We start from the raw sequence: 11,608 nt of genomic DNA on the forward strand, positions 1-11,608 counted from the left end.
ATTTCTGATTCCTTTATAGTACAGCTCTGTGCTGGGCTTCAGAGGCTTGAAGGATTATCTGCATCAGAGCTGGCAGACCGGACCTCCCTCTGTAACTCCATCGTCTGCGTGGATCCTGCGCCATGAATATCACCTGCAGTACTTTGTGTTAGCCTTGGCTCAGAGAATGGTATTGCTATTAGTTCTTTCATTTCCTTCACCCAAGGAATTGACTTCATGCTGGCCTCTCCAACTCAGTGTGTCAGACTGGAAACCGGTCTTTGCATCAATGTTCTTTTTGATATCTGACTTATGTCTGTTGACTTTCCGGCTGTCTTTTTATGCCCCACTAACAAATAGTATCTTTATAATTACTGATGTGGGGATTTAGATCCAAAGTACTTTGAATGGCACAATTATATTTTTGCCTGTCTTTGGGCTAGAGTGAGAACAAAGTTTTCAAATGTGCTGCTAAAAAAAGATGTCCGGCTGCCTAAGACGGTCGGGGGAAGCAGAATGATCTCAGTAAGAATGTTGACAGTTCTTGCAGTCTGCCTCAGTCTCTCACTTTCCAGTGAGATCTGGCTCAGTTGATCTTCCTGCCCTCGTTGGCAGATGATACAGTGCTTTAATCTGTTGTTTTGTTTCCCGTACAGGCAGGCACTTGTCCGGATTACGCCCAGCATGCCTCACTCCATCACTGTGTTGCCATGGCGTTGCTAAGCCGTTTGTTGCCAGGGAGTGAGCATCTGGTTTATGGGGTCCTACTGGATCTTGCCTTTAATCCAGAGTTTCTTCCGTAAGCTTTGCATTTTTTCCTTTCTGTAGTCTGGTACGTGGGAAAACTGAAAAAGTACATGTTGGCACTGCAGTTTTGTCATCGTTTTTGGCCTTTGGTAGGGCCTGTATTCAAACTTTACTCGCTGGCATGTTCTCCAGTCACAGAGCCTTCTAATCAGATGAGCAGTCCGATTTGTTTCCGATGTATCAATGTTGAGAAATGTGACCAGTTTCTTTTGATCTCTGTGGCAAGAGTCCTGTGTATTCCTGATAGAACTAACTCTCCCAAAGGTCCAGCATCTGCTGTCCTGGGAGCAGTAAGTCTAGAAAATACATGGGAGTTTGACATAGCCTGAAAATGTTATTAAATCTAACTCAAACCCTTATTATACAAGTTCTCATGCAACTTTTTGCTGATTCAACAACTGTGGTGTCTTCCACCTTGCATGGAAGAAAGGTGGAAGAAATCATGACCATCTCAAATACGAAGCCTCCCATGTCTGACCAAGAAAATGGTAGCAGATTATTTTGTTCATCACAATCTCTTTGAAATTTGCCATGGTGCCTCCCTGTAGGAGGTTGGACCAAGGTGCTGAAAGGAGATACTGTAGTTTTCCAGAAAGAAGGAAGGTTTGTGAGTGGGCTTGTTTCTTTGTTTGGGTTGTGGTGGCTTGGAGGTGTGTGTTTTTGTAGGGTTTTTTTTTGTTTTACAAATACCTGCTAAAGAGCTACCATTTTGTGAGAATTTGACAGGTGGTCTGAGATCATGGTATATGGATTTGACAAACACCCCCCCACCACAATTAGTAGCTGCAAAGCTGCTATTTCGGCAATTGTCTTATTGATTCATGTAGGCCTTATAATATGTGGATTTTCAACCTGGCACCCTGACAGCTGTGTTGGAAAGTAGACTGTCTCTCTGGAAGAGGGGTTGCAGCCCCCACACCAGACTGCTAGAGTTGTGTGAAGGTTTTTCATGGCAAGGCCTTAGCGTTGCTAATTCCAAATGTAGTTCTGTAAATTTCCTGTAAGTACCAAGACAGCTGATGCCTTACAGGCATTCAGTAATATCATAGCTGAATGCTGTCAGAAGTCTTGTGCTGTGCGTATACCAGGGGTCCTCAAACTACGGCCCGCGGGCCCGATACGGCCCCCCAGGGTCCTCAATCCAGCCCCCAGTATTTACAGAACTCCCCTGCCCCCCCGCCCCCTCCCCACTGAATGTTGGGGGGGAACCAAGCAGCCACAGATGACTGCCTGCCACTTCCTCTGCGCACCGGCCCCCTATTTAAAAAGTTTGAGGACCCCTGGCGTATACTGTTCTCCCTGATCCAGGAAGGTTGTAGAGATTAATTTCTGTGGTGTTTTGTTTGTTGGTGTTTTGGTGGTTTTTTGTTGGGTTTTTTTTTTCCTTTCTTTTCTTAAGCTGGTGTTTGTCTTCATCTTGCAGTGAAGGGAAAGCTGGAGGGCCAGAAGCAGCTGACTTCTCTGATATCCTGCATCTAGGTACCAGTGCCAAACTGGCACAGCCTGGCTCTGCAGCAGCATTTTTTTCAAAGGCTACTCGTGGTGCCCTGCTGAGAGAATCGTACCAGAATCTGCCTTTGATCCGCTCCTGCTACCTTTCTCATTTTGTCCACTTGCAGCATACCCTTAAGCGTTCCCAAGCATCCTATCGAGGACAGAATTACCTCATCCAGTCACTGCTGCTTCCTGAGGCCAAAGGGCCCATCCTGCCTTCAGACTGGCCGTTCTTTCCGCTTATCAGCCTCTACAACAAAGTGACTAACACAGAGACACCTGGGGCTGTACTGAACTCTCTCCCACTTGATCTTGTCAACATTGTGACCTGGAACCTGCAGTGGGTCTTGCTGCTAGAAACCTGGCGTGCTAAAATGCTTCAGAGCATCCCTACTGCTGCCAAACTTGCACGGCTTATGTGTGTCTTCCTCACAGGCAATGACCTCTTTCTAGAAGCACCGGTCCACCACTACACAGCTGCTCTTCTCTCTGTATATTGCCACCCCAAGGAATTGGACTCCCTGGACTTGGATGCTCCTCTTCCTGGTTTGGTGTCCTTCTATGATCTTTATATAAGTCTCCTGGAGCAGTTTGAAGGTGTCTCCTTTGGAGATCCACTCTTTGGAGTCTTTGTTCTTCTACCTCTACAGAAGCGTTTCAGTGTTCATCTGCGTCTCTCTGTTTTTGGGGAGCACACAAGTATCCTGCAGGCGCTGGGAGTGCCGCTCCAGCAGGTAATCCTGGCTTATGGTAGTTGCCTGTTACTGCGTATTACTGGGTTACTGCGTTCTTGCCTGTGTTTTCTGCAACTTTGGAGAGGAGTTGGGCATCCTCCTAGCAATTCCCCTTCTTCCTCATCCTTCATTGTCCAGTAGAATTAGCATGCTTTCTTTGCTTAGAAGCTTTTTTTTCTCTCTGAAGAAAGTGCAATGCATGGAATGTAAAATAGAATAGGAATGGATAGCAACATTCTTTAGATTTAGGGCTGTGACAGCAGTGTATATGGGTTTTTTTTGTTGTTTTGGGTTTTTTTGATTGATCGTAAGCCTGAATAACAGAGTCCAGCTCCTGTATATGTGCAGACCCTTGTACAATAATCATAATAATTTTCAGAAACCTGTTAACTTTGTTTTGAGAGCAGATAGTGTGTATATGTGGAGGGCAGGAGCTGTGAAATGGTTCAGACTTCAGTGGAAACTGTCCCATACCCTGCTTGGCCTAACGATTGAGAACCTTCTTCTCATTTATAGCCTGTATGTACGAAGGGCTAGTCTGCACCCCATGCTCTTCTGCCAGCAGTTACCTTCCCCTTAAATGAGTCTTTGCTCAGCTTAGGTTCAAAAAAAGGTTCAACTTGGTGAGAACCTTTTCGTTGCCCAATGCATGAACAAGCAGTCATTCTCCCTCTCAACCACGTTTCCACGTTTAGGGGTGCTGGAGTTGCACTTTGCTGGGTAACTCAACAAGAAAATCTGATCTGTCAAGTGCAGGACTGTGTTTCTTTTGAATGAGCAGAGCACAAGAGATGGAATTTAGCTGTGCTATTGAAAGTAGTCTGTCTCCTTATTTTGAAACCACTCTTCTTACCTGAGCTAAAATACAATGCCTGTGATTTAACCAGTAAAACACCTCTCCAGAAAGCTGAAGAGGTCTTGAGGATGATTTGTCAAAGGCTTGTCTCGTTAGCCAGCGTGGGCAGTAACAGCTCTGCTCCAAGCAGAGGGTTCTGCCACTGAGGTACATCGTGTTATATAGGAGCGCACGCACAAACAGCTCGGGAAGGGCACCATAAAGTCCTGAACTTCCCCTCACTACTTAGACCCTGAAAAAACGTTGTGATGTTGCCTCTGGGTGGGTTTCTTGCAGTTTCCTGTGCCGCTGGAGCGATACACTTCACCTCCTGAGGATAACCTGAACCTTCTGCGACTCTACTTCCGAACACTGGTCACTGGTGCACTGCGCCACACCTGGTGCCCTGTTCTTTACGTGGTGGCTGTGGCTCACGTGAACAGCTTTATTTTCTCCCAGGACAGCGTGACACAGGTAGGTAATGATAGCAGAGTCTCAGGGCTGGAAGCTTTGGGTTTTGCATCTGCTTTTCCCAAAGTTCAGTGTGGCTTGCTGTGAATCACTGACTCTGGGCTTGAAAACGTTGTGAGCAAATGTTTTTCTTTGGTCAGCTGAGTATCCACATATGAGATGAGGACAGCACCTCTTGTTCATTATACCCTAAAGCACTTGCATTAGTGTTAGTCAATCCTAAACTTTTGAAGTTGATAACTATATGGACTATAGTGCAGGCCTGGGGGGGAATAGTGAAGCAGAGAGGATGAGGAAGCTGATCAGGCAGAAAGAGCTTGTAATAGTTTTAGCCTCTGCCTGGGGTAATCTTAAGGTGCAGAGTACTCTTTCTTTTCACTTTGCTTGAATAACCAAGCAGAAGCCCTCCCATGGCCTTGGGGCCTCTAGCAGTGGTTACTCCTGCTAATGTTTCCCCTCTGATCTACAGTTCTACCTGAAAGTTGTGAAGCCAGCAGAGTTTCAGGTTAGGAGAAGGGGGAGAGGCAGGATCCAGGCTTTAGCCATCTCAGGCCCTTTCTGATGGAACAAGATGCTCTTTGGAGCATCATCATAATGAGCAAAGCATCCTCCTGGAGGATGTACGCCTGTGGGCAAAGGTGGCACTGCATCATGTTAAGCAAAGTACATGTTTTGTTCCCAGGAGACAGATGCGGCTCGGAAAAGCATGCTGAGAAAGACGTGGCTGTTGGTGGATGAGGTAGGATCTGTAAGGTTCAGTCTGTGCCACTGGGTCTTAAGTTTTTCCGGCATGGTATTCTTACAGATTTACCTTTGGCTTTTGAAATTTGTGTTTAACCTCCTTGCTAATTTGAGAATGGGAGAAGATTAGCAGCAGGATTTTGACCTGTGATGGCTATAAATACTGTTGTCCAGGTCTTTCAGTAACTGAACTCAAAACAGAGCCCATTGGAGCCCAGATGAATCTCCTGTACTGTATTTCTGTGCCTCTTGCCCAAACAGCACTATATCTGGACAGTTGAGGGGTCCTAGAGGGATGATTCCAGCACAACTATGAATAGGTGGCCAGCAGTGATCTTCTTTGACTCTTAGTTGGATGATTCCCTCAAAAAGGACAAAACAGATTTAAGGTTTCTCCCTTTCTCAGGAAGCTTGCCAAAGTTCATCATTGTGTGACAGAGCTGTGTCATTTGGCCCTTCATGTTTAGCATCCAGGGTAACTTCTTAGATCCCACTCAAAAGCCTGTTTGGGCTTTGGCCAGAAGTCTTTTTGAGGGGTTGTTGAGGAGACAGTGGAGTTGTGTTCATAAGAGGAATCCTCACGCAAATCGAAACTGAATTCTCTTGGAAGAAACACACTTTTTATAGTCTTCAGTAGAAGAGCTATGCACTTAAATATGTTGGGCATGGTGGGATTGTACCATCTGGCAGGGTGCTATGTTGTGTTGGAGACAGGGTGGGAAAGAACAGATTCTTTTCAGATGTGTTTAATGGCTGCTGCTTCTTTCCTCAGACCTTGAAAAAGCACCTGCTCTTCTACAGAATGCTGAATGCAGAGAGCCCTTTGGGATTTGACCTTTACGAGCAGCTCCCTCCCATGAGACTGAAGTACCTGCAGATGGTGACACAGAAAGAAAACAAGGAGAGTGCACCAGCACTAGTCTCATAGCAAAACACTTGTGCAAGAAGAGGGCCAAGGTGAAGAAAGCAAGAGCTCAGTTTATGCTTCACTGACGAAACCATGTGCGTTTTGGAGAGTTTCAGTGTCTTACCTGGACATTCTTGACGCCTTTGCAAAGTGAAGCACTAGCAGAATGCTCCCAAGCCCTGCAGAACAATACACGTCTTCTCAAGATACGACAGACAATAAGTGTGTGTAGCCTCTCTGTGATGAACGCTGGAGCATTTTCCTCCATTCTCTTTCAGGTTGTTCTGCTGCTCCCTGGAGAAGGTGAGAATGTGTCTCAAAGGCACTGGAGTGTTGAATAAACTGAAGGAAGTGGAAAAGCTATTTTGTTCAGTCAGGCTGGAGACTGTGGGTTCTCAAGATGGCGTCTGTCTTCCCCAGATCTTTCCATTGCTTTTTTTTGTACCCTGAATTTTGAATGATTCTTTCCTCACACCATCCCCTGCAAATAAAATGACAATACAACAGGGAAGAAGCTGATCCCGAGAGCTCTTTTAAATATATATACACACACACACACATACAAGCAGTTTCTCCAGGACAGTGTTCTTGTGCACACAACCAGTCACACAGATGTATTGTGTCAGACCTCTTAAGAAATTATAGTTTCTAATCCAGTAGTACAAACACTGGATATCCTCCCTTGGCTGTCTTGGATTGTCTCTAAACTGCTTTCTTTTCTCCATTAATGTTAGATGTGTAATAAGATCAAAAATACTTTCTTTGTAGGGCAGGATTCTTACCAGTAACCACTCCCCATTACAGAAAAAAGAAAGCCCACCACAGTATCTGCTTGTTTAGCTAGAATATGTGTTGGTTGCCCTCTGAGGAGAATGTAATTTAAATTTTCAAGTGGCATTTCTAAGCTTAAACCTGATTTTAAAAGTTCCCAATTTGATCCCACTCCCACATCCAAATTCTGTATTGCAGTCTCAGTCAGAAGGGCTACAAGTATAGTGCCCTAAAAGATGCATCACAAGTGCCAGGTCAAGTCCAGAACTTATTCTAGGTATGATCTCACTGTGTGGTTTGTTTATATCCAATAATTTTTGCAGAACTAAGGTCACACTGGCAGGCTTTTGTTTGGAGAACTTAGTTTTATGAACAAAGCTTGTTAAAGTTATTTCTTTTGGTTTTTTTCTTATGAACTTATTCCTCTGGAAGGTGCAGGGTGATGCCTAGCCTGAAGACCTAAGCTTCTCTCCTTACCTATCAAACAGGCCAAGCTAGCTTCCCTCCCAAGAAACCTTGCCTATATTAATCTTGCTCCAATGAATGTCCTAATAAGAGTGTGAAGCACTGCTGATAGTTTCAACAGTTACAGGCTGGCCTGTTCCAGACAAGAAATGAATTCCAGCTAGCAAATTTACGGCTGTGGTGCTGTCTTTGCCTTGGCGGTTTTCTAAGTATACTGGTCCCCCTTAAGTTGCCAGAAAATACACAGTTTCATCTTTTCCCCCTTATTTCACATAGGACATGGGCAGAACTGATGTTTCATTTTAATCTCTCTTTTTGTCGTCTTCTTCCTCTTTGTTTTCCCCCTTTCCCCTCTCTTCTGTGGCAGCTTTTGATCTGTGGTTCCTCTCTGCTGCAGGTCAACGGCACAAAGTAACAAAAGCACAGTGGTCAACACGTTGGGGTTTTTTTTTGTTAATTATTTTGAAATTACTTGATGTGATTAAAAGTTTATTCAAAGGCATTAAAGTTTCTAGTCTGTCTAGGTGGTGAGAGCCCAGTAGTTGTCTTTCAAGAGCAATGGATGGTAAAATTTCAAGACTGTTAGCTGCCCATTTAAGAGCAGCCTTCATCAAGGGCTTTGCCTTTTGCTTTTCAGACCTCCACTTAGAACTCTGCCAGTCCTTTGCGTGGTGCAAAGTTGAGTTTTGTAATGTGTACAGGGTGTAAATAAATATTTTGATAGCTCTGCAGATTCTTTTGGAACTATGAGAATGCTCTCCTTTATTTAAATCTTGAGTTTGGATAGTTCTGTTTGTAATTTATCAATGTCTAGGGAATGCTACTGCTGTGAAGGAAATCCACTAAGCTTTGGAGCTCTGTAAGAGCTCTTCAGGCCAAAGGCAGCATCCTGCTTGTGTGGTGGGTCAGTAACAGCTGTGTGTACTTGGGGAAGGTGCAGGATGGGGATTAGGTGATTTGTCATGTGCCACAGGTGGGAAGACAGCAAAAACTGTCCACAGGTGGCATTTTAGGTGTTGAGAGAGGAGGTGGATTTCATTTATTTTGTGAACTCTGGGAAGGAAAGGATCAGGCTTTTGCCTGATTCTTAAAAGCCCTTTTTGTTCCCAGGTGTTCCTCAAGCCATCAGTGTATACCCAGAAAATAACCTACATCTTTTGAGCTGAAATTCCGATTCAAGCATCATCAGTGGAGGGAAGGGGGGAGGGAAGGATCCCAGATAGTTCTGCAGGCCACAGTTGTGTGCAGAACCATCTAATGATGCTGCATGTGAGCCGTAAGCTTTCAAAACTTTAGCTGTCACTGGAGATGGTACAGCAATCCTAAGCTTGCGTTTCTTTAAGGCTTTGGGCAGCCTGGTACCAGATACCTCTGCGGAACAGCAGAGGGCATTGCTTTATCTACTTTAAATCCAAGCTTTCTCGGCTTCGGTTTGATTGGGATTTATCAAAGCCCCAAACCCAAACAAAACACACACAAAAACCCCACCCCAAAACAGCCAGCCCTTAAACCTGGTTTGAATTTTCTGCATTTTTTAATCTTTGTATATAGTTTTGGAGAAAGTGTGGAGAATTAAATACTTCTTGATGTGATTGGTTGCTAAGAATCATGCAGTGCATTGCTAGCAGGAGGAGTGGATGGAAGTTTAAAACTTAAACTGAGTGCAGTCTGAAGCAGGACCAGAGGTTGTGAGCTGTGTTAATCCAGTTTAATCCTGATCAGAGTAAGTGAGGAGATGAAGAAAATTAAGTGTCCCAAAAACCGATGTGACTTCTTAACTCTGTATCAAAAGCTTAAGATTGCTCTGAGAAGAAAATAATTCTGAAATTAGACCCACGAATGGTTTCTGGGCTTGAAGTAGTTCTAACTCAGAACAGCCTATGTCTGATAACCGATCAGAAGACAAAATAACCACCAACAACCAAATAAAAAAATCCTTGCAGATGCTGTCTTTTAATTCTTAGAAAGAAAAAAATCCTAAACATCTTCTCATCCTTCGGGGCTAGAAAATGCTTGGTTTCATCCAAGTTACTGATGTTATCCCATGTAGGAACTGTGGGAATCTGAATTCTGTGGGACAAATTCAGCAGGGGCTGTTCTGGAAGGCAGCAACTGTGTGGTTTTATAAACAAGTGGCTAATCAGACTGGAGAGGAGTTGAAGATCATCCTTCAGGTATTGCTGTTGAGTTGGCAGGTAAGATTGTGGGGCTGTCAGAGTTTTGCATCCTGTAACTTTAATGGCAGCAGTTTTCCACATTTTACTGAATCTTTCTTTGCATTTTGAAAGGGGGGAGAGTCTTCCCATCGCCTTGGAAGCATGTCCTTTTCTGCCTAGAAGAAATGGGAGTTGATGTGTGATCCTTTGACTGCTTGAATGGTTTGATTTCCCTGGGTTTAGGATCGCTATGTGGTGATGTGGCTCACTTTGCTGAGCAGGGCAGTTCCCAATGAAGATGCAGGCAACTCAGCAGCTGGCAGGGCTACTTGCTGAGGTAGGGCAAAGCCTGGCAGAAGCAGGTAAAGAATTAGGCAAGGAAGAAATCACAATAGTACTGAAACCCTGCTGTATAGAAACTTTTTAACGGTAAAGTACACATGAAGCATTATATGATTAAAGCACTTGTATTCCACAGTATTTATTGACTACTTCAGTTTGACAGTGGAATTTAGTAATCCATTTCTAGACTAATGCATTCTGTCTGGCCACTTAATATCGGGCAAACCTCAAACACCTTTTGCTGATGAAGTCATGGACAGATAGAACAAGCCGTAAGATGTGGGTGTATAAATATAGTACGGGTCAGACAAATGCATTTCTTCTGGTGTCGGACAGAAAGTAGAGCAGAAGGGCACGTTAATCCTCCTTCTTGCTCCATCCTAGTTCCACAGAGTTCTCCCTGGAAATCTCTCATCAATGGAGTGGTGCTGCCTCCAGCTGATAATCAAATTTTGGGGCAAAAAGCGGTTGCTTTCAGCTCATATAAGAGTTTCTTCACAGAAGCTCATATAAGCTCTCCATTCACAAAGCTGGCCCTCTGCTAGCTCTTGTATAAATAGTGTTATGGTAATTTACCGGCCTTTGCCCTAGTTTTTAAAAACCAGCTTTTCCCCACCCTTACCCTCCCCCCCTCCTTGGAATGGAGGACATGTGGTGGGGATTGTGCTCGGGACCACTCCTGTTTTGCGTGATGAGTGGTGTTTGTACGTGGGGGGAAATGGCCACCGTACGCTCCCCTCCCTCCTTTTCCTGTGCTCATCTTGACTCTCAAAACCCCCTGGATTTCTGGCCAGCCCCGGCCCAAGGCGGAGTGTGACCAGCTCCAGTTCCGAGGTCGTATTGTGCCAAAGGCACAGAGGCCACAGCAGCGGTGCGGTGGCCCCTGGCCCTGAGCAATAGCCGTGTGCAGGTCACTGATGAAAACCCCGACATTTTAGAGCAACACCTGGCCCGTCATCGGGTCCAGGTCTTCATTTTCTGCTAGGGCATCACTAGCAGATCCTGGCAGACACCTGTGGCTCCAGGGACCAGAGCAAGACCCTTGATCCTGCCCCTGGTGTTTTGCAGTCACTCTGTTGAGCGGCCAGCTCTTAAGTCCAATCAGGGTGATGGGTATTTCCAGAAACTCCCATATGCGTGCATGGTGGCAAAGGCTAGGGGACATGAGGAAGGCCAGACTGGCCCACCGCACCACGGCTCGCCGGGGGCTGGCCCTGCCCATGCCGGAGGGGCTGGTGTGCCCTGGCCGTGCTGACGGGGAGGCACAGCCTCAGGTGGGTGCGTTAGCTGATTGCTGGGGCTGGGGCAGCTTTCCAGAAGGTTCTGGCGCTGGGCTGGTGGGCAGGGGCTGGCAGCGGCAGGAGGAGAAGGATCCATTTCATCCATTTTCTCCGCTATTCCAGAGGGCCGGGTGGCTGGTGGGGCTGCCGAGGCCGTGGGCTGGGTAGGGAGCGTTGGGCTGTGTTTTGTGCGCCAGGGCTGAGGTGCTTGCTGGGCTGGGGTGGCTGCTGTGGCTTTGGGGCTGTGCTGATGGAGGGAGGGCTGCCCGCGGTGAGGCGGCGCTTTGGGGCGCACTGAGGGGGGCTGTGGGGCGCAGGCCCAGTGGCCGTGGAGGGGATGGGGAGCGGAAGCGCTGGGGGTCCCGTATGGCATGGCCACGCTCCCTGGCCGTGGGGACCAGCCTGCGGCCTCGGGAAGGGACGAAGGGAAGGTCTGAGCGAGCGGGGGAGCACGGCTCAGCTGCCTGGTGCCCCGTGTTGAGGTGAAGTCTGCGGTTCCACCTCCCCCAGTGCTCCCCTCGTGCTCTCTTCTGCGCCCCGGTTGCCCTTCGCTAGGCTCTCTTCCTGCCCTGTCTCTGTTTGCCTTTCTATTTCAGATTTTTCCCCATAGTAGCAACCTCTGGTAT

General features: G+C 46.4%; 1 protein-coding gene across 2 annotated transcripts in view; it reads left to right on the plus strand.

Moving 5' to 3' along the window:
* Positions 1–6,487, plus strand: part of RPAP1 (RNA polymerase II associated protein 1) — a 39,939-nt gene extending 33,452 nt beyond the window's left edge. For both annotated transcript variants that reach the window (XM_056346004.1, XM_056346005.1), the window contains 6 exons: positions 20–169; positions 636–778; positions 2,210–3,014; positions 4,147–4,323; positions 5,003–5,059; positions 5,834–6,487. In XM_056346004.1, the coding sequence (XP_056201979.1) occupies positions 20–169; positions 636–778; positions 2,210–3,014; positions 4,147–4,323; positions 5,003–5,059; positions 5,834–5,989 (1,488 nt within the window). In that variant the 3' untranslated portion in view covers positions 5,990–6,487. The remainder of the gene's footprint in view (positions 1–19; positions 170–635; positions 779–2,209; positions 3,015–4,146; positions 4,324–5,002; positions 5,060–5,833) is intronic.
* The last annotated feature ends 5,121 nt before the right edge of the window (positions 6,488–11,608 follow it).

Source organism: Falco biarmicus, chromosome 7 (assembly GCF_023638135.1).
Source record: "Falco biarmicus isolate bFalBia1 chromosome 7, bFalBia1.pri, whole genome shotgun sequence".
NCBI lineage: Eukaryota > Metazoa > Chordata > Aves > Falconiformes > Falconidae > Falco > Falco biarmicus.